At 50.9% G+C, this 21,129-nt stretch overlaps 1 protein-coding gene across 11 annotated transcripts in view; it reads left to right on the top strand.

Moving 5' to 3' along the window:
- Window positions 1-11,501, top strand: part of SIRPA (signal regulatory protein alpha) — a 44,844-nt gene extending 33,343 nt beyond the window's left edge. For 4 of the 11 annotated variants that reach the window (XM_069548186.1, XM_069548185.1, XM_069548180.1 and 1 more), the window contains exons 8-9: window positions 6,436-6,475; window positions 8,993-11,501. In XM_069548186.1, coding sequence (XP_069404287.1) covers window positions 6,436-6,475; window positions 8,993-9,247 — 295 coding nt within the window. In that variant the 3' untranslated portion in view covers window positions 9,248-11,501. Of the gene's footprint in view, window positions 1-6,435; window positions 6,488-8,992 lie in introns of all 11 variants that reach the window. The other 7 variants (XR_011248211.1, XR_011248210.1, XR_011248208.1 and 4 more) reach the window with 3 other exon arrangements.
- The last annotated feature ends 9,628 nt before the right edge of the window (window positions 11,502-21,129 follow it).

Here is a 21,129-nt window from a genome sequence, read left to right as displayed (position 1 = left end):
ACTGCCTCAAATGAGGGGATTTTAGCACACAGAGGCAGTGATTTCCTGCCCGCTGCCCACGAACAGTGAGACTCTTATCAAATCCTGTTTGGACTGTGGCAGAAACTCCTGCACAAGCCATTCTCAAGTCTAATTGTATACTGTGCTCTTTCCTTTGTTCATTAAGTATTTATGGAGGGCTTTGATACAGGTAGCCTGGGCAGTGCCAGGGTAGGTGGGTATGACAGATGTGCCTGTGCCTCCTGAAAACTGTGCCTTGGTCAGAGGCTAAACCAATGACATTACATCATGAAAGGTATGTTAGTGGGTTGATTTAACATTTGCAGTTATTCTTGCTGAGTCCCTACTGTGTGCCAGTTCTGTTCTGAATGAACAAGAGTCAGTCTGGACCTTCATGAAGCTCAGATGCCAGTGAGAGAAGCAGGCAGTAAGTGTGGAGGTGAAACAGTCTGTAATGTCATGTCAGGTGGTGACAAATTAAACACAGCAAGGGGATGGAGATGGGGGCAAGGGCAGGGCCTCTTCTGAAGAGGGAATATGAGCAAGGACCTGAAGCTGGGGAGCCATGAGGGGGCACAGGCTGGGCAAGAGAGCAGGCAAGGTGAAGGCTCAAGGTGGGCTGGGAGGACGGGGGAGGCCAGCAGTTGGGGCAGAAGGAGCGAGGGGATAGGAAGGGGTGAGGTCAGGAGGTGCAGCCAACATGTCTTAGCTGCAGCCCAGGCAGCAGGTAGGTGACTAATCCAGACTCTGCAGCTTTGGGGAAGCACTCCCCCCACCAGCATTCACCCCAGCAGAGTCGAGGCCACACCCCATCACCTACCACGTGAATGTGTCTGAGTGGAAACGTGAACATCGACTCTAAGTACGATAAATACAAACTATAAACCGCTTCATGTTCGTTCAGGACTGGTTTTGCCATCAAATGGGTTTTGCAGATCTTTTGATTCTTTTAGCACCTTGTGGATTTCAGAATTGCGAAACAGAACTGAGGATGCAGAGTGGAAGCCAGTGTCTAGGGGCTGTGGCTGTTAGGACTCTGGATTTTACTCCCATTTGGATGAGGGGGCGTAAGAGGGAGCTGATCTGACTTTGTTCTCAAGGTACTACTCTGACCACACGTGAGGACCAAGCTGTAGGAGGGAGGGTGGGTGGAGGCAGAGAGGCCAGTGAGGAGGCTGCTGCAATGGTCCAGGCGGATGGCTGTGGCCTGGATGGGTTTAGAAATGGTCAGATTCTGGAGATATTTTGGAATTGGAGCCAAGAGGACTTGCTGACAGATTGTAGGGTCGGGGACAACCCCACAGTTAGGGGAAGGCAGTGCTGTATCTTGTGTTTGGGGGTCACTGGTGACAGGTATGGTGGAGGGCAATTCCAGGCCTGTGGTTGCACACAGCAGGAGCACCTAACCCATCTGAGGGGTCCTGGGAAGCATCGGGCCTTCCTGCCTTACCAGGAGTCTGTGTAATCCCTTGGGAGAAAGCCTTGCTTTCTGCTCTGACCTCTACAGGTGGCTTCCTGCTCTGAGCCCTGGCCAGCCTCCCGGTCCCCGAACAAACAGAGCCACCATTCCAGCAAAACCGGGCTCCTCACGCCCGCAGAGAAATGTGTTTCCTGTTGCCATACCTTCACCCGCCACACTTCCCACAAGTACACTCTTTCCCAAGAGCAAGGCTTGGCTTTTATCCCTTGCCTGAAACCCCTCAGTGATTCCCTATGGCCCTCTGGACAGTCCAGATGCTCTCCTGAGGCCCCCAAGCCCCTTGCAGTGCAGCCCTGCTGAGCTGGACAGTTTCACTTCCTACCACTCCGAGGGCTCGAATTCCGTGGCTCAGCCTCGGCCCCCACCTCCTCCCTCATGCTGCATTCTCGTTCTCCTCACCCTTGTGCTCCCCGCCCCTGCTCCTGAATCACCAAGGGTCTGCACAACTCCAGGGCCCAACAGTCACAGCAGGTTCTGAACAGCGCCCCTTGGAGTGGTATGACATGGAAGCTAGCGTGGGTGACCCTCCTTTTACTTGGTTGCCTCCTGCTCTTCCTTCTGGGCTCAGCGAGGGCATTACCTCCTCCAGGGACAGAGGCTCCTCCTGGGAGCTCTCCTGGTGACCCTGGGTTGACAGCCCAGTGTATTCAGGCTGTCTCTGCACTTGTCCCTGTAGTGTGACCCACCCCTCTTCAAGGAAGGGTGGGTTACCTCCCTCATGTTCATTGCTGGTTGCTGCTGAACTTGGCACTGTGCCTGGATTGGAATAGGTGCTCAGTAAAGCTTTGTTGAATGAATAAACGCTACCTCAAACCACTCCAGTAATCCCTGATCTCTAAGCTCATGAATCCCTAAAACTATCCTTGTCAGTGGCTTCACGGCCTCAAATATGGAAGGTGAAGGTGAAGTCGCTCAGTCATGTCTGACTCTTTGCGACCCCATGGACTGTAGCCTACCAGGCTCCTCCATCCATGGGATTCTCCAGGCAAGAATATTGGAGTGGGTTGCCATTTCCTTCTCCAAGGGATCTTCCTGACCCAGGGATCGAACCCAGGTCTCCCGCACTGGAGGCAGATGCTTTAACCTCTGAGCCACCAGGGAAGGAGCTCTCTTTTTTGTTTTGTTCTTACTGCTATCACTATTTTTATGTGTTATCTCCCCAGTTATACAAAACATTTCTGGAAGAAAAGGGCTGTGTCAATAATAATAATGACAACAGCAGCAGCTAACATTTATTGAGCATTCACTGTGTTCTAGGCACAGATCTATGATTTCACCTATACTAGACCTTTGGTGATTTGATTATCACAAAAATCCTGTGATTTACTATTATCCCAATTTAATTCAACAGAGGTTCTCAAACTTGAGTGTGTAGCAGAATCCCTGGGAGGGCTTATTAACACGCAGATTACTGGCCCCTTCCCTTGAGTTTCGGATGCAGAATTTATATTTCTAACAAGTTCTCAGGTGGTGCTGACACTGCTGTTTCTAAGCCAGACTTTGAGAACCCGTGCTTTAGATGCTTATTATTGTCCCTATATGTGGTTAAGGAAACTGAGGCTCAGAGAAGTGTTGTGACCTTCCCAAGGACCCACAGCTAGCAAGTACGGAACCATGAGTCAACCCAGGTTTCTCTGATGCTGAAGCTGAGGCTCTGCGTCACTGACCCAGTGCTTCTTGCTGCCTGTTTCTTCTTCCCCAGAGAAGCCAACCATTTTCTGCCTGTTTTTTTCTTTTTTAAAAAAATTTTTTGAGCATGATCCTACCCAGGGAGCTGTGAGATCACTTGCTCCCTTTGATCTCTCTAAACCAAAGCATTAGCTAGTGAGCGGTACTGGTGCTTTTCCATGCAGCTGCCAGCTTCAGCTCGGCTGGCTGGGATCAGACACTTTCCAGAGAATGTTGGCGTGGGTAATAGCCCAGCTTCCTGGGAGGGGGAGGGGCAGTGGCAAGAGTTGGGGGTGCCTCTGCTTTGAACTCAAAGGGCCCATCAGGCTGCAGGGCCAGTGGGAGGACTGGCTATTTCTAACTCCCTGGGTTAGGAACGTACAGGAGAACATTGTAATCTTCCCCAGCTCAGATGAGAGGAAGATGTGGCTCCGCTCCCTTAATTGGGCACTGGGGTTCATTCGGCTGGCCATTTGTTCACTTGTCAGACATTCACTGCGTTTATTCTTAGAATAGTTAAGGCTTCCCTAATTCTTTCATTTATTCATCAGGATTGAGCGCCAGGCCTTAAGCTGGGGGGATTGCAAAAAGGAATAAAAAAGACACTAGCCCTGGTCTGTGGCACTTTTGATCTGATGGGAGAGATGCTTGTTCATTCACTCAACAAACATCTCTAGTGTGCTGATGATGCACCAGCCCATTACTAGGTGTCGAGGCTCCGGTGGTAAACACCATTGACCTAGTCCCTGCTCGCATGGAGTTCATGGTCCATAGGGAGGCAAGTTACCATACTAGCTGGGAGGTTAATACATGGTGTGCTACAGGCGCTGACTAACGCACAGGCTCAAAGCAGAGGCGGGAGGTGGGGTGGTCAGGGAAGGCCATCTAAGGAGGAGACATTTAGATGACAGCTGAAGGGGCGAGAAGGCTGTAGTCTTGGGAACATCAGGGGCAAGAGTGGACCAGGCAGAGGGAACAGCCAGTGCCAAAACCCTGAGGCAGGAGCAGCTGGACGTGTTCATGGACCAAGGAGGAGGCAGAACGGGGGAGAGGCGGGGGGAGGGCGAGCAGTGTGGAGTGAGTGAGGGCAGAGACAGAGGACTAGAGCACATCACGGGGCCCGGGCAGTCAGGACACAGAGATGGATTTCACGGTGTGGTGGGAAGGAATTGAGGGTTTTGAGCAGAAAAGTGACATGACATCACATATGCATTTTACATGTGGTGAGTGGAGTGTGGGGGGGTGGGGGGGCAGAAACAGAGCAGAGACACCAGGAGGAAGCTCCTCAGAAATTTGAAACCTGGATGGTGGCGATGATGGTGTTTGGAATGTATTTTGGAGGCAAAGTCGACAAGCCTTGTGGTGGATTAGATGCGGGTTGTAAAGGAGGAGGAAGGAGAATCGGGGGGTGGTTCCCATTTCTTTAGCTGAGCGCAAGGATGAGTAATAGCAATGCCATTCACTGAGACGGGAGAGACCCAAGGATAGATAGGCATGACAAAATGGATAACTGCTTCCGATCTATAATTATCGCTCTGAGAGAGGAGCCCAGTGTTCTGAGAATGGATTTTGGGATAGTGAAGGTTTCCCTGAGAAATGACCATTTGAAACAACTCTGGGGGGAGAGAAGGAGTGGATCAGAGGAAGAGGCAAGGTGGACTGAGTGTGCAAAGGCATTGGGGCAGACTGATGGGCATTCATTCCAAGTCACTTTTGAGCACCTATACCCATGTGGTGAGGAAGCATGGCAGACAGACAGACATACAAACCAGATGGGAAAATATGCAAGGAATTTGAAACTGTCACGGACGGACAGCCCAGCCAGCGTAGCACTGTCAGAAGCCATCCCAAATACATGACAACGTAGTTGTCTTGAAGGATGAACAAAGGTTAACCAAGAGGAAAAGTTGTTCAGGAGGTCCTTCAAGGCTGTTGACATGTAAAGTGCATCACATTGAGCAGCGCTTGAGCAATATTGGGTGGGTGGATAAGTGGGTGAATGAGGATGATGGAGTGTGCCTGGGTGGGTGGGAGGCAGGCGGGGTGGTCAGTCAGGACCAGACTCCATGGGACTTACAAGCAGGACTTACAAGCAGGTTGAGGTGTTGGACTTGAACCAGAGTCGGTGGGGACCCAGACAGGTTGGAAGCAGGAGGGGCATGGATGGAGCCGAGTGAGCAATCTTCTCCAGACAGCGTCCCTGCTCCCAGAGGGCTGTTGCTGTGGCCACGTGGGGCCCGTCATGCCCCAGAACTGCTTTCTGAGCCAAGCACTCATGCCAAATCCATTAATAACCCCGCTGCCAAGCCCCATTGCTCATTTCTGACATGAGCCAGGCTAACATCCCCAGAGTGGCTGGCTTGAGAATTTACACAACTGCTGGATCAGAGGCTCTGGTCTACTCACCACCTCGACTGTGACCCTGCAGTGAGCCAAGCCACAGCCTCCAATTACAGAATCAAGTGCATGAACGGCTTCTTTGATTGATCAGAACACATGGCCCTCCTCTTTTCTTTTCTTAATGATAAGATTTAGGTGTGTAGAATATAGACCATTAGGAAAACATGGGAAACTAAAAAGAAGAAAAAATACCACCCCAAGACCACTGCTGTTAGCGTTTTACTATGTTTCTTTCCAGTGTTATCCACACATTTTTCATAATTGAGATCATTCCACAGAGAATTTTATGCTTATCATTTTAATGTAATCATTTGTAATTAAAAAAAAAGAAAGCTTCCCCATAAACCTCTTAAGTCTTTATCTACAAAATCTATCCTGATTTCCTTAACCACTCCCAATTGGTGGAGCTATGAGATGTAAACTTCCCTCTCCCAACTCGTTCTGTGGTAAATGCCTTAGAGCATAAAGCTTTTTCTATATTTTGAATACCAGTACCCCCAAATGTGCAATTATGAGTCAAAAGATGAGGACACCTTCCAAGCTCTTGACTTTGACAAGCTGTTTCCAGAGAGCATTATGCCAGTCAGCCCCTCTACCAGCAGTGCATGAACCTGCCAGTCTCACCGGACCTTCCCCAGCACCAAGTATTACAGTTTTTAAAGATCCTTGATGATAAAGTAGGTTAAACAAACAAACAAAAACAGTAGTGCATTGTTGGAAAGTCCTTTGGTCCAAACATGTGATCAGCAGTTGTGTTTCTGTTGGGAACGGCTCATCCATGTCCTCCACCCGTATAGGAAGTAGAACCTAAATGTTATTCTTATCCATGTGCATGAGCACTAGAGATAGTGAGGGTATTTTTATCTGTGCGTCTCTTTCCTTTTTAGGCTGCACGAGCCCGAGAAGAACACCAGAGAAACAACTCAGGTACAGTCCTTGGTGAGATGCCCTTCCTGGGAGATTGGTGGTGTGATTTCCTTGCATCAACAGGAGTTGCAGATCCTGTTCTAAATTAAGACTTCTTCACCAGGGTGGGTGGGTCCCGGGGGTGGATGATCCTTACATTCATTCCTGAGTCCTCCCCTCCCCTCCTCCCTCCCCCTTCCCCCATCCTTCCACCCACTTAACACACACCACCACCACCACACACACCCCCCCAACCCTCCGCCCCGGCTCCAGCCTGGAGAGTCTGCCCCAGCCTCTCTCAGTGCCAGTCACCGTACAACTTGGAAGGGCACCATCCGCCATGTGTTCTGTGTAAGTGGTGCTGCTGGAGTTGGGCTTAGTGCTCTTCACGCCATCCGGCCTCCATGCCTGTGCCTGGCCAGCCCCTCTATCGGGAGCGCCCTTGCAGCCCTGCGTCTCTCACATGCGGGAACACAGCACTGCACTGCCTTTGCTGATGGGAAGACCCCATGTCATTTATCACCTCGTGCAACGGCACATGCCCCTGGAGCTGGCAATTCCACCCCAGCATTATTGAGGAGGCTTTGCAGTCACCGTGGTTGGTGGCCTGTTTCTGAGAACTCTGGCCCTGTCTGCACTGGCTGATGCTATCAGCCCTTGGGAGGCAGAGGGCTCCTCAGCGTCTTATAAGGAGACAGGCCCAGCCCTGAACCTGGAATGAGAAAAGCCAGCTGTCCTTGACATTTCCCTGGCAGTTGTCATCGCTGTAGCTGTAATTTGTTGAAGAGAGCCAGGCTGGCAAAATGCACAATGTTTGTAGGCCAGAACTCTAACGACTCGGTGCCAACTTCCCCTCCCCCACCAGCGACCATAGGCACAAGCTCAGGCAATGATTAGAAATACAAGATAATTTCCAATCATGGGTCAGGAAGGCTTTTCCCCAGTCATTTTACTTTCTGGAACTTTAAAAGTCAAAGTTCTTTCTGCAGTTTTCCAGGGAAAGAATGATGGTGAAAAGAGCTGGTCACTGAATCTTGTACAGAATTTACAGTCAGTCGGGACTTACTGAGCACCTACTACATGCCAGGCCCTGGGCAGTGAGCAGGGCTCTTGTGAGCTCGCAGCCCTGTAACTAGGACTCCCAGCCCAGGGCCAGCCCTTACTGCTGGCATGGGTTTCCCAGAGAGAAGTGAGCAAGCATGCAGGGTTGAGGACAGGGGCCATGCGGTCAGACCACAGCTTTAGAGGCCAGCAGACCTTGACTCTTTTCTAGCTGTATAACTTTGACCCAATTATTTCACCTCCCTTGCTATAAGGTTCTTCACCGTGAAGTGGGATAAATATGTTGTGAAAGCACCTAAATCAGGTGATCCACGTGAGAGCAGGGTACCCATCAGCCGTCAGGGTCTGAGGTTATTGTTGTGCTTCAGGTGGGATTATGGGTGTTGGTCACTCCCCTCTACTTCCACGGTTAAGCTGCTAGGCACAGAGAAGCAAAGTGTGTCTTTTGTGATGGGTAATTTCAAGATGGCAGTTGTGAGTGATAAGACAGGCACATCGGAGCAGCTCAGGTTTGCCAGATGGTAGGTGATTGCTGACATGTGCTGCACGTCCACGCACCTGGCATGAGCCAGGCTCTGTCCTGAGAGCTTTACTTGGACCACCTCGTTGGATCCTCCCATGACCATGGCAACAGATACTATTATTAGACCTACTTTAAAGATGGGGAAACCAAGGCCCAGAGAGGCTAAGTGAACTGTCCAGTCCCTCCTCCAGAGAGAACAGAACCAGGATTCACACTCCGACTTCTGCCTACAAAACCTTTGCCTCCTGTTAACTGCTGGCCTCATTCTCACAAACTCCCATCTTCTCTCCCCCCAGTCCCCAGCCTCACCTGGAGTGGGGCTGGAAGAGTTGCCATCCATTTATTCATCTGCCACTCATTCACTCATTCATTTAACATTGATTGGTTTTTTTCTGTGCCAGCCTTGATTTTTGCATCATAACAAATGCCTAGTGAATACTTGTTGCATAAATGAGTAAATAAATGAATGTCCCCACCCACTGGGGATCAGCATCTACTCACACCCCTGGACAGGCACAGACGGTCCTAGCTAAGGAGTGGGTGCTGTGATGGAAAAGCACGAAGGGAAGTGCAGAGTCATGGTCCTGGACCCAGCTGAGAGGAAGGTCTTAGGATGAAATTGACAGGGTGCGTTGGGTTTCATTACAAGGAGAAAGGGGGCTGGACTTTCTCAGAAGAGGAAAGAGCATCAGGAAGGGCAGGCAAGAACTTCAGGAGGGGTGACATAGAGGCAGAGCTATGAAGTGGCCACACTGACATTTAGCAAGAGCCTTCAGGCCATATGAAGAGGCTGATTGGAAAGGCAAGGCTGGAGACAGGTGACCTCGGCTGGAGAAGAGGGGACAGGAATTAAGGCTGAGCTAGTGGAGGCCAAGAGGAGGCAGAGTGTCCGGACTTGATTCCAGTGGTGACTGGCAGGGGCTCCAGAATGACCTTCTCTCTATCTCATTTAGATCCAAGACAACAATGACATCACATATGCAGACCTGAACCTGCCCAAGGGGAAGAAATCAACCCCCAAGGCCAATGAGCCGAACAACCACACGGAGTATGCCAGCATTCAGGCCCGCCCGCCACCCGTATCTGAGGACACCCTCACCTACGCTGACCTGGACATGGTCCACCTCAACCGGACCCCCAAGCAACCGGCCCCCAAGCCTGAGCCATCCTACTCAGAGTATGCCAGTGTCCAGGTCCAGAGGAAGTGAACAGGGCCGTGGTCATCTCTAGGGTCTGTCCCCATGAGCCTTCCTGTCCCACACGGAGCAGCCGTGGTGAGGACAACCAGCCCAGTTCCTGGGGGGCTAGGGTGGCAGAGGCCCTGGGACCCAGAAGTGAGGGTAGCTCTTGTCTCCTCAACCCAGTTGGCTCACCAGCATTTCCAGGGTAGCCATGACCCCTCCAATGTGGCCACACATGGAGGCTGGTGTTGCCAAACCAGGCGGGGAGCCGGCCTGGGAACTGGCCAGAGCCACTGTGGGTGCGAGAACTCTCACACCTCTGTCCATCAACTGTGGGTCTTGGTCATGGTCCTGGAGACCCCTGATTGCCTCCTTGACGCTCCGCGGCTTGATCTTCCAGAGTGAGGAGGGAGAAAACATACCTCCTCCTCCCCCCGGCACTACCAGCTGGGGCTTTGGGGAAAGCTGTCCCCTTTAGATTGAACTGCCTGTCCATGGGGAAGCTGGACCCGCCTCCTGAGACCTGGTGCAGTGGCTGCCAGCAGTCCTGGCCTCCCCCGACCTGGAGTGACCGGCCACAAGCCCTGGGGAGGAGAGGACCCTCTGAGGAACTCCTCCACCACCAAGGACTGTGGGACAGAAACACCCTTCCTCCTCGCAGCCCTCGAGACCTAGAGGACCCGTCATCTTGACTATGACGCTCCATGTGGCCCCACGTCTCCTTTCCAGACCTGAGCTCGCTTCCTCCAGCAAGCACTAACTCACAACATCTCGCTGTGGACGCCTGTAAATTATTGAGAAACGTGAAATGTGCAATCTTGAAACTGAGGTGTTAGAAAATTTGATCTGTGGTGTTTCGTTCTGGTTTTTTTTTTTTTTTCTTAAAACAACAGCAGCGTTATCTTGGCTCTTTGTCATGTGTTCATGTGCGTGGTTGGTCTTGCACAGTCTGAGGCTGAACGGTCGGTTGTCCTGGAGAGAATCACTCATGGCAGAAACTGAGTTCCTCCCGGTCCCAGAGGCCTGAGGGTGGGGCAGACGGTTCCAGGTTGCCTGCTCCATGGAGACACTTAGCCTTCCCTCCACGTGGCTGGTTCTTCTGCTTCCCGAGCCCCCAGTGTGGTAAGTCTGAACCTGCCCTTACTGCTCCAGGCTGCCTCCTTCTCCACAAGGTCTGGTCAAGACCTCATGCCTCAGTCTGCTTACCTGTAAAGAGGGGGGAGGAAAGATGCTGTCCCTCCCCTCCAACTCTCACAAGCACTTTAGGGCCATGCAGGGTAGGAAGCTGTGCCTGGCTGTCCCCCACCCCCCGTCCCCACCATTCCAGCTCTCTGAAGACAGAATCTTCCATTTCTGTTCCCAAACCCTATTAGGATCAAACTGGAATAAATCAAAGACAGCCAGGAGGCCTGGACATCTGTGAAGCCAGGAATGACCCACTGTCTGTCTCTCTGTCTCAAGAGGTTGGGCAGAGGCTCTGACCCCGTTACCCTCAGAACCCTGGCCCTTCCGATTCAGTGTGGCAGCCCAGCTGGGCCCAGGGCAAGCAGATGTCACAAGCCCTGTTTATTCAGTTTTCCCGTGTGACTGATCCACTCTCAGAGCTGAGATGCTAGTCTTCACTGCCCCCTGGGTCTGGCCATTGGAGGCCCATGGGAGTCCTGGCGCAGGCTGTCAGAGCCAGAAGCTGAGCCGTCCTGCCCAACAGCAGGTCCTCCAGGTGGAACCCTGGGAGGCCAGCACAGACCTGCCTCTTGGGAACACTGAGTTGTATTACACGATGGCATCCAGGAACTGGCTGAGCCAGCAGGCCATGTGAGCAGCTTTGGCCCCATGAGCCAGAGTTTCTCTGTGGCATCTGGGAGCTCAGTGTCCCAGCCACCTGGCTCGAGCTCCTTCCAAATTCCATAAGGTTGGCTTGTAAACCCTGGTCTCCCTCTCTTTTACATGTCTGAGCACACACAAGCACACACAGAATTTTAAAAGAATGTTTTCTTGGTGCCACTTTAATTTTATTTTGAATTTTGGAAGAGGAGTAAGGAATGAGGCCAAGGAAGTCATGTAGTTTAGACTTAAGCCTGGCAGCCTGGAGATTCCCATACCTTGTGTATCGAACCCCAGGAAAAGGAAACGGTCCAAACAACAGTACGGAAGGAGAATGGTTTTGGGAGTTTATTTTCAGACTGTGGGGAAGGAAACAGGCCCCATTTTGTATATAGTTGCAACTTAAACTTTTTGGCTTGCAAAATATTTTTGTAATAAAGATTTCTGGGTAACAACAGCCCCTTTGGATGTTGAGTATCCTTGTCTCTGTGAGTTTGTCCTGTCCACATGAGCTTGGGAGAAGATCGCCTGGGCCCCAGGGCTTGGAAGCAGCCTCAGCATTTGGGCCTCTCTCTGGGGCTTTCCAGGTGACTCAGCGGTAAAGAATCCACCTGCCAGTGCAGGAGACACAGGTTCTATCCCTGGGTCAGGAAGATCCCCTGGAGAAGGAAATGGCAACCCACTCCAGTATTCTTGCCTGCAGAATTCCATGGACAGAGGAGCCTGGCAGGCTACAGTCCATGGGGTCGCAAAGAGTCAGATATGACTGAGCAAGCACACATGTACACTTGGGTTTTATAGACACAAAGACTTCGTTTCCCCTGGTTCATAGGGAGTCAGTGTAAGAAAGCCCAAAACACCCGCTTGAGCAAAATTCCAACAGAAAACCAAGTCTGAACCCCAGATCTGCCACTTTGTAGCTTTGAGAACAAACCACTCATCTCGCTGAGACTAAGGGCAGTCATCAGCACAATGGGGACAGTAATACCCTTCCAGGGTTAGTGTGGGCATTAAAGGGTTGGCACATGGCAGGCCTTCGCTGAGCATAGGCCCTTTCCTTTCTGCCCTAAACACTGCACAGAGGGGACTGGTTGCCCCTCACTACCTGTAGGATTTTGGACAAACGGGTCACCCTCTTGGGGCCCCACTTTCCTCCTCTACCAAATGAGGAGCCACTGCTTGTCCTAGACTGTCCCTGCCGGATAATTCATGTCTGGTGCTAGCAGATGCTCAATAAATGCTGATGTACCCTCCATAAGAATATTAACAATATGAATGACAGTTATATAATGATGTCAACATAGCATTGATAGTCAGTGCTTACTGTGCGTTGGCCCTGTACATTGATTAACCCTTTCATGCCTCACAAGTCCAGGTAAATAATACTGACCTCATTTTATAGAAAAGGCACAGAGAGGTGATGTAACTGATATAGGGTCACACAGCTAATAAGTGACATTGCTGAGACTCAAACTCCAGCTGCCAGCTTCAGAGACCAACTTCTAGCCACTGAGTTAATAGCATCACATTACATATTAGCACTGACTATGCAAAATCATTAGCAATTATAAAAGCCAATACCTGCTATGGTAAGTAGTATGCCAGTACTTTGTAATTATTAACTCATTTAATCCCCCAACCATCATGTGAGGTAGGACCTCTTTTTATCCCTCTGTTACAGATGAGTAAACCAAGGCACAGAAAAGTGAAGTCCTTTTCCTAATGCCCCACAGCAGAGCACTAGGAGTCTGGCTCTTCCCCATCACATTTAATTCTCCTAATTGTCCAATAGCAGTGGCAGCTGTGTGCCCATTTTGCAGAGACAGAATGTTGAGGCTCAGAAGTACCCATGACCTGGCCAATCTCACACAATGAATCTTTAGTGGAGTTCGGACTTGTACTTGGATCCACAACCCCACCGAGGATCAGTCCTGAGAACTTGGCCTGGTCCATGTGATCACACAGGAGGCAACGAACTTCCTGCGGGGCTCGGAGAGGTTGCTTTCCTCACAGGCCAGGACCTTGGCAGGTGACAGAGAATTCAGCTCCCCTTCCTCAGCCCCAACCTGTGAAATATGTGTGCCGTTCCTGGGATGAGGTGTTCCAGGCAGGAATCCAGGCCCAGTGGGTGGGGAAATGCCTTTGTTCTCTGGGAAGGTGGGGGTGGAGGACTGCACGTCCAGGCAAGGAGAGGTGGGGATAGAATTCATACAGCACCTGGGCCTTGCTTCTCCACAGCCCAGATCTCTGGGGCTTAGGTTGGTGGGCAACCTCTAGTTGATGGGAGCCAAGTGACCGTCTCCCTCCTGCCAGCATTTGGCATTTGTCAGGCATCTCCTCTGCATTCCTTGAGCAAAGGAGAGTGATAACCCCCCCACCCTGCCCCACCCATGAGGACCCACTGGCCTTGCCTTCTGCAGTCCCTGCCCACTCTACATTATAATCAGGAAAATCTCTGCTCCTTCTCAAGATTCTGGGCTTCCCTGGTGACTCAGCTGGTAAAGAATCTGCCTGCAATGCAGGAGACCTGGGTTCAATCCCTGGGTTGGGAAGATCCCCTGGAGAAGGACTGGCTACCCACTCCAGTATTCTGGCCTGGAGAATTCCATGGACTGTATAGTCCATGGGGTCGCAAAGAGTCCGACATGACTGAGCAACTTTCACTTCACTCTCAAGATTCTAATGCTCAACAGTAAAAAAACCCTGCGTCTTACAGCATGTTCCCACCAGCCAAGATTCGATCCAGATTTCTTTATTTAGTTTTAACATAAGCCCTTACTGCATATTAGAAAGTCTCCTAAACTCTGTCCAAATATTAACTTATTTAATATCAGTTCATCTGTCCTCTTAACAAAGCTTTAAGGTAGGTCCTATGATTTATCCCCCATTTAGCAGAGAGATTACGAGTCTTATTCAAGGGCCAACATCTGCCTGGGCAGTGGTGCTGCTGTGGGTATGGGTGGGCACCAGACAGGCATGTTGGGGGCTGGGGAGTGCTGGTGAGACAGTGGGAGCCACAGACAACGATGGGGTGCACTGGGCTCTACTGGGAGCCAGGAAACACCATGTGGTCTCACCCCCAAAGTACCAGGGTGGTCTCGCTCTCCTGCCTGGTCAACAGCCAGCCCAGGCAACTTTGGGCCTCCCCAGGGTTCAGCCTGTCACCACTGGGGTCCCTGCTGTGGCCCCCTTAATCATTACACTGTGTTTGATTAGGGGCTGGATTTGTTTTCTGAATACAGGATTATGAAATTTAAAGTGTTTTCCAAAAAGATATGGGCCCCAGATGTTCAGAAACAGGCAAAAGCTTGGTAATAGAGGTCAGTGGGGGGCCACCCTTGGAGGAAGCAGTGGAGGGGAGGAGCCTGAAGCCCCTCTGGGGTGACAGGAAGCTGTTTCCCCACCCAAATGGTGGTTACATGGGGGCTTGCAAATGTGAAAATCCATCAAGTACATACTCAAGGTCTGCATTTCTCTACATACAAGTCACACTTTGGAGTCTGAAAGAGACTAGTGCCCTGGGGATTCAACCCCACCCCCAAGTTGATGCCTGCCCCAACCTGACACTTTCTTAAGATGGCATCAGTTCTTTATCTCTGGTCCAGGAGCCCAGCCCTGGGCCTTGCCCAGGTGAGAGCTTAGAGAGCCTTGCTAGATTTCTTTGAAAAATAACATCCAGGAGACCAAAAGAGCAGGGCTTCCCAGGTGGCTCAGTGGTGAAGAATCCGCCTACCGATGCAGGAGACACAGGAAACGCAGGTTCGATCCCTGGGTCAGAAGATCCTCTGGAGAAGGAAATAGTAACCCACTCCAGTATTCTTGGCTGGGAAATCTCATGATGAGAGGAGCCTGGCAGGCTCCAGGCCGCGGAGTCACAGAGTCGGACACCACTGATCACCTGAGCAGACACAACCGAAATAGCGCATGAAACAGTGATAAACCATTTATCATCCCTTGGTCTAGTGAGACTCCCTTAATTACCCCCCTATCACCCTGTGCCCACACCCCTCCTCTCTCCACCCAGGGGTGTCGAGACAGTTGCTCAGAGCCCTCACCCTGACCCTAGACAAAGGGCTTCACCTCTGAGCCTCCATTTGGTCACCTGTGAAATGGGGCAGGGGGTGGTAGTCTTCACTTCAGGGGGTTCTGTGATGTGCTCTGCTCAGTTGCTTCAGTCATGTCTGACTTTTTGCAACCTATGGATTGTAGCCCTCCAGACTCCTCTGTCCATGGGATTCTCCAGGCAAGAATACTGGAGTGGGTTGCCATGCCCTCTTCCAGGGGATATTCCTGACCCAGGAATTGAACCCATATCTCTGATGTCTCCTGCATTGCAGGCAGGTTCTTTACCCACTGAGCCACCTGGAAAGCCCAGGGGGCTCTTGTGAAGGTTAAATAGAGAATAGATCAGCCCTTTGCAACCCTGTGGCACAGACAGCAGTCTACACACACACACACACACACATTCACACTCTCTCACAGCCAGGTATTTACATATACCTTCACACAGATTCATACCCACACACACAGTCACACCTCTACTCTCACACACCACATATACAGATTCATACACACAATCTCACACACACTAACACACACACACATGCACACACCAAGGTCAGATTCTCAGAGGAACTCAATGATGGTGGCTCTCCTCTCCTGGCTGAAATGATTTTATCAAGTCCCTCCCTCCCTCAGCCTAGGATGTCCCCCTCTTACCAACTTTGGGGAATCCAACACGCCAGCCTGGTTTCCAGCATCTCTTCCTTATACCCCACCTCGTCTATTTAAGGACACTTTCTGCTCTTCCCCAGCCCAGACCTGACTCTCCAGCCAAGCTGGTGTCCCTTTCCCACCAAATACCAGGTGGAACTGCCTTTGGCTGCCCTGACCCCACAGAGAGTCACCCTTCCTTCCTCCGGTGACTAAGTGTCCCCCCAGCCATGAGCTCCCCACACCAGATCTTCATTCCCTATCTCTGGAATCCAGCCCTGGGACAAGGGGCACTGAAACCCACAGGCTCACAGGGAACTGAAGTCTGTATTTCACTGAACTTTTACTTCTTCTGAAGATGGATGTTATGGTGTCCATTTAACAGATAAGAAAATTGAGGCTCAGAGATGTGAAGAGATAAGGTCAAGATTGCTCATTCAGCCAGTAATTATTTCTCAGGCTCCTGCTGTGAAGCTGGCCCTGTGCAAAATTCTGAGGATAAAATGTTGACAGAAGATAGCCACACCCTTGTGAGCTCCTGGGGGGGCCAGAGCACGGGCAGCAATCCCTACACTGCTAGAGAACCACTAGAACAAGAGGTGTCAACTCGCAATTTCAGGAAATGATAAAACATGATGCAAATACAGAATGACAAAGTTAAACTCGGGGGTATTCCCACAGAATTAACTAATCCTTCAGTGGGCCTTTTAAACAACGGCAATGAAAGGAAACGCCACCTTCTTCGCCGTTTTTCTAAGTTTTGGACACTTTTTCCTATAGCAGAAAGTCATAGGCCTCTCACAGGGCTGAGGGGCTTCCTGGAGGGGAAATTCCGAGCTGAGCCCTCAAGGATGAGTAAGAATGAGCCAGAGGAAGAGGGTGCGGAGGCTCTGGGTAAGGCTCTGCCTTCCCTGTGTGGGCTGGCCCAGTGTTACTCTCCCCATCTCACCCTGCTCTGGCAACACCAGTCACCTGATGGTTCCTGGCAGGAACCATGGGGCCTTTGCACATGCTGTTCCCCTGCCAGGAACACTTGCGGGATCTTTCCTGCTAGTGCTCTAAATCAAAGATGGCTTGGGTTCCTTTGCTGACACCACAGTAACAATCCTGTCCACAGCTTTTCCTTTGCAGCCCTGGTCACAGTTTGTAGTATACACTGACCTCATGATGGCTTAACACCCTTCTCCTCCACTGCCCTGGGGGCCGCCTCAGGGCAAGGTGCTGTCGCCTTTGCTTACTAATGTAACTCCTGCACTCAGTCCACAGGGTGCATCCAAGACATATTTATTAGATGAGTGAGTAGAAGGATGGGGGGATGGAGGCCTGGACAGGAAGGAAAGGAGGAAGGAAGAGACAGAGTGGGGAAGAAGGTTAGGGAAGGAAGAGAGTACACAAAGACCCAGAAGCTTGGGACCATCACAGCATCATAAGAGAAATGAAGCCTGCACCAGCTGGTGAGTTTGGAACTAGGACTCAAACCCCAGTCCGTCTGACTTTCCCTACTGAGTCTCTGCCTTTCATTGTGATCCTGGGTTCAAAGTAATCACTTTTTAAAAAATCGATGCACGCTTCCCAACAGACAAGGAGCCAGTGACCCTTCTCTGAGCCTTTGATGCCTCATCTGGGGAAACTGGGACCACACTTAGAAAACAGAATGAGAGATTGCAGATCTTTCTCTCCCCCAAAATCGCACGACCCAGGCACAGCTGGCAAATGGCCCTGCTTGGAGAGCTGGCAGGGCTCAGCCACTCAGCAGACGTGTCCTCCTGGCCGCACTTCAAGGACAACAGGGCAAACCCTCGTGGTGGAAGGGGCCGTTCCCAGGCGCCCGGGCCCCCTGCCCCCGCAGGCCCGCTCGGGGCAGGGTCAGCTGGTGCGCCAGCCGGCTGCGTGGATCTGGGACACAGACCTGTCTCCGGAGTGAGGCCGGGTGAGAGTTTAATGGTGAGAAGGCGGTGGCCTGACTGAGGCCGGCGGCTCCGTTCTGCCCCAGCTCTTCGGTGCCAGTAAATGGACCCTGTGCACATGCAGATGAAGGCATTACCGCTAACATTATGTGCGCAATGCGAAAGCGCTCAGGCGGCCAGGCCGGGAGCTGCCATTACCGCAAGACCTTTCACTGGAAAATTTTTCTTGGGGCAATTAAATCTTCAGCTGTCTCCTCGCAGGGAATGCCAGCTTGCATTTTAATTATCCTTAGAAAAGAGAAGTAGGGGAAAGGACACAAGGCAAAGAATTAAAAAATAACAATCTGCTTTATAAACATGGCCATCATCCCGCAGCTGTGCATCTATTCAGAAGGGCCTCCCCCGTCAACCCTTCAGGCTCCAGGCTTCCTGTGACGTGGGAAGGGCCCCTTTCTGGGGACCAGGGGGCGGCGATGGGAGAGCTTGGTTGGGCCCAGGATGCAGGGTCCTCCATCTGGGGATCGGCGATGTGGCTGCACCACTCAGGGTCTTGTTTCTCCTTCACCACATTCTATGAGATGGAAATTATTAACCTCATTTCCCAGAAGAGGAAGCTGAGACTGAGGAAATCACTGGCAATAGCATGAGTTACAACAGTAAGAGGAACGAACTACCGATACACACAACAGGGACAAAAATACATTGAGAAAAAGGAACCCAGGGCTACCGCAAGCGGTATAAGGTTCCATTTACATAAAGTTCCAGAACCATCAAACTGAGCTATGGAGACAGAGAGCAGACCAGTGGGCCAGGGGAGAGAAGGGGCTTGATAGCAGGGCAGAGAGAACATCTGTGGAGGTGGGACTGTCCTTTGATTTAGGCGGTGCTTCCATGGGTGTATATATCTATCAGTCAGAACTCATCTCACCATATTCTTAAGATGAGTGCATTTTATTGTTTGTAAGTGACCCCTTAATAAAGTTGATTTAATAATAATAATAAAAGAATACGAGTTAATATTTATCTAGACCTTACTCTGTGCCTGGCCACCTTGTAAGCACTTGCCATGTGCTGAGCCATTTATCCTTCAGGCCAATCTGTGACGAAGGCACTGCAACGGCCCTATTTTCCAGAGGAGGAAACTGGGGCATGGAGTAGTTCAGAAACTTTGCTCAGTTGACATGGCTAGTAAGAAGCAGAGCCTGGGTTCAAACCTAGGCAGACGGACTCCAGAGACTTTCAGCCTTGAAAGCAAAGTTCAAAGTTACCCAACTAGTCCCAGAAGCAGGATTAAATTCCAAGGCCTTCTAACATGATGAAACTGGCAGAAGGGGCAATCCATTCATTTGAGGAGTATTTACTCAGCATTTACTGTGGACACACAGAGAGCAACCGACAAGATCCCAGACCTTTGGGGGAAGGGGAGGAGACAACGGGGTATCAGCAAATATCCCAAAAATAGATGTGAATTTGAGGCTTTAGAGGGGAGGTGCAGGAACCCAAATGCGCAATCCACACTGGGAGCTGCCCAGAACACTCCCTCACCCACTTGGGCGGAGGCCGTGCTGCCCGGCAGGCACCAAAGGCCTGGGCTGCCCGCTCCTGATCTGACTTCCTTTCCAAGCTGTGTGTTCTGCTGAAGCAGGACAAGTTTTAGAGTCTCATCTTTCAAGAAGGATGCAGCAAAGGCCCTTTGAAATCGCCTGCCCTGCTCTTAGCACCTTGTGCCCAGAGCTCAGCTATGTCAAGAATGATCGCTGTGCATGGTCCCCCGGCTGGGCCTCCCAGGGAGTCGCATTCCAGCACAGCGGCAACAGATGGAAGCCCTGGGAGCCCACAGGACAATGACCTTGAACCAAACACCCAAGCCCTGGGGAGACCCCGTGTGGCGCTGGCTCCTAAAAATGGAACAAGACTTCCAGGCGGCCAAGGTCCAGCCTGCTTCCCCAAACATTCAGTCTTTGCGGGTGGCCACCACGCGTCGAGGGCCTGTGCTGCGCACTCTGCCTACGTTGACCAACTCATTATTTTCAGTGGCTCTGGACTGCCAGCCTGGGTTCCCCGGCAAGCATAGAGAAGGGAGCCAACTTGCCTGAGATCACACAGTGATCACTCTACACCAATTTAGTGAATATATTTTTGGAAGTCAGGCTCTGGATCCATTCTGTGGCTCTCAACTTTCCAGCTGTGTGACTTTGGGCAGGTTTCTTAACCTCTCTGTGCCAGTTTCCCCCTCTTTTAGAAAGGTGCCTAAAACTGTTACTACCCCCAAAGCTTCTATGAAGATCAAGTGAGATAAGACAATCAATATAAAACTGGTTACAACTGGGCCTGAATGATCATTAAGCCTTCAAAACCTGGGAGCTACTCTTACTATATAAAATATGTTTAAAAAAAAAAAAAAAGTCTGTGCAATAGACTTGCCGACCCAGGGGCTGAACCCACATCTCCTGCATTGCAAGCAGATTCTTTACTGTCTGAACCACCAGGATGGCCTTCTCTATTTGTACATTTGTTCATTTATTCACCCACTTGCCAAACATGCATATAGTGGCAGTGTCTAGGCACCAGGTGAGAGCACACAACACATTAAGCCCTTGCTCTCAGTTCTGGTAGAAGAGACAGTTAACAAGCACACAAATAACAGATTATTCCATCTTATGCTGAGTGCTATGAAGAAAGCAAGATGGGACAAAGTGATGGAGAGACCTTGGACTGGGGGGGTGGTGTGGACTACTGGTGCTCTAACTCCCTAAAGGATATGGCATTTATAATGCCACCAGCAGCAGAAGAAAGAGAAAGGTAAGATAAGAACCTAGGCTCAAATATCCCAAGCAGAGGAACAGCAAGAGCCAAGACAGTGAGACTGGACTGAACTCAGTGTGGTTTGGCTGGAGAAAGTGAGCATTTTGAAATGATGGTGGAAAGGGAGGCTGGGCCCCAGGACGTGGGCCCTGTAGGCCTGGTGGGGAGCCAGGATTTTATCCTGAGGGAAATAGGAAGCCAGTGGAGCAGAGGAGCAGCCTGCTGTAATGTGCATTTATACAGACCACTCTGGCTGCTGGGAAGGAATGAGTCGGAGAGGCACTAATAAAGGAAGGAGGAAGGTCACAGATTTCCTGATGATGGAGGCTTGGGTAGTCTCTTTTCTTTCCCTACTTCCAATCAATTTTGCACAGAACGTCATTGTACAGAAACTCCTAGAAGCGGGATGTCTGGGTTTAACACATGGACACTTGTTATCATATCCAGATTGCCATGTCTCCCTCCATTTCACTCCTTTTGGACCCAGGAGCCCCAGGTTCCAATGGAGCTAACTTTCTCTACCTGCTTTGCTTCTGGAAACACATCCCCCAACCTCTCCAGCCCTGGCACAAACCCACCAGTCTCAGGCGCAGTTATATTTCTTGTTGCGATCTGGAATTACAAGTTGCTAAGAAGAAAACCTCAGAATCAGGCTAAGTG

This window comes from Ovis canadensis, chromosome 13 (genome assembly GCF_042477335.2).
Source record: "Ovis canadensis isolate MfBH-ARS-UI-01 breed Bighorn chromosome 13, ARS-UI_OviCan_v2, whole genome shotgun sequence".
Classification (NCBI taxonomy): domain Eukaryota; kingdom Metazoa; phylum Chordata; class Mammalia; order Artiodactyla; family Bovidae; genus Ovis; species Ovis canadensis.
Note: the sequence above shows the minus strand (reverse complement) of the source record. Positions and strands in the feature narration are given on the sequence as shown.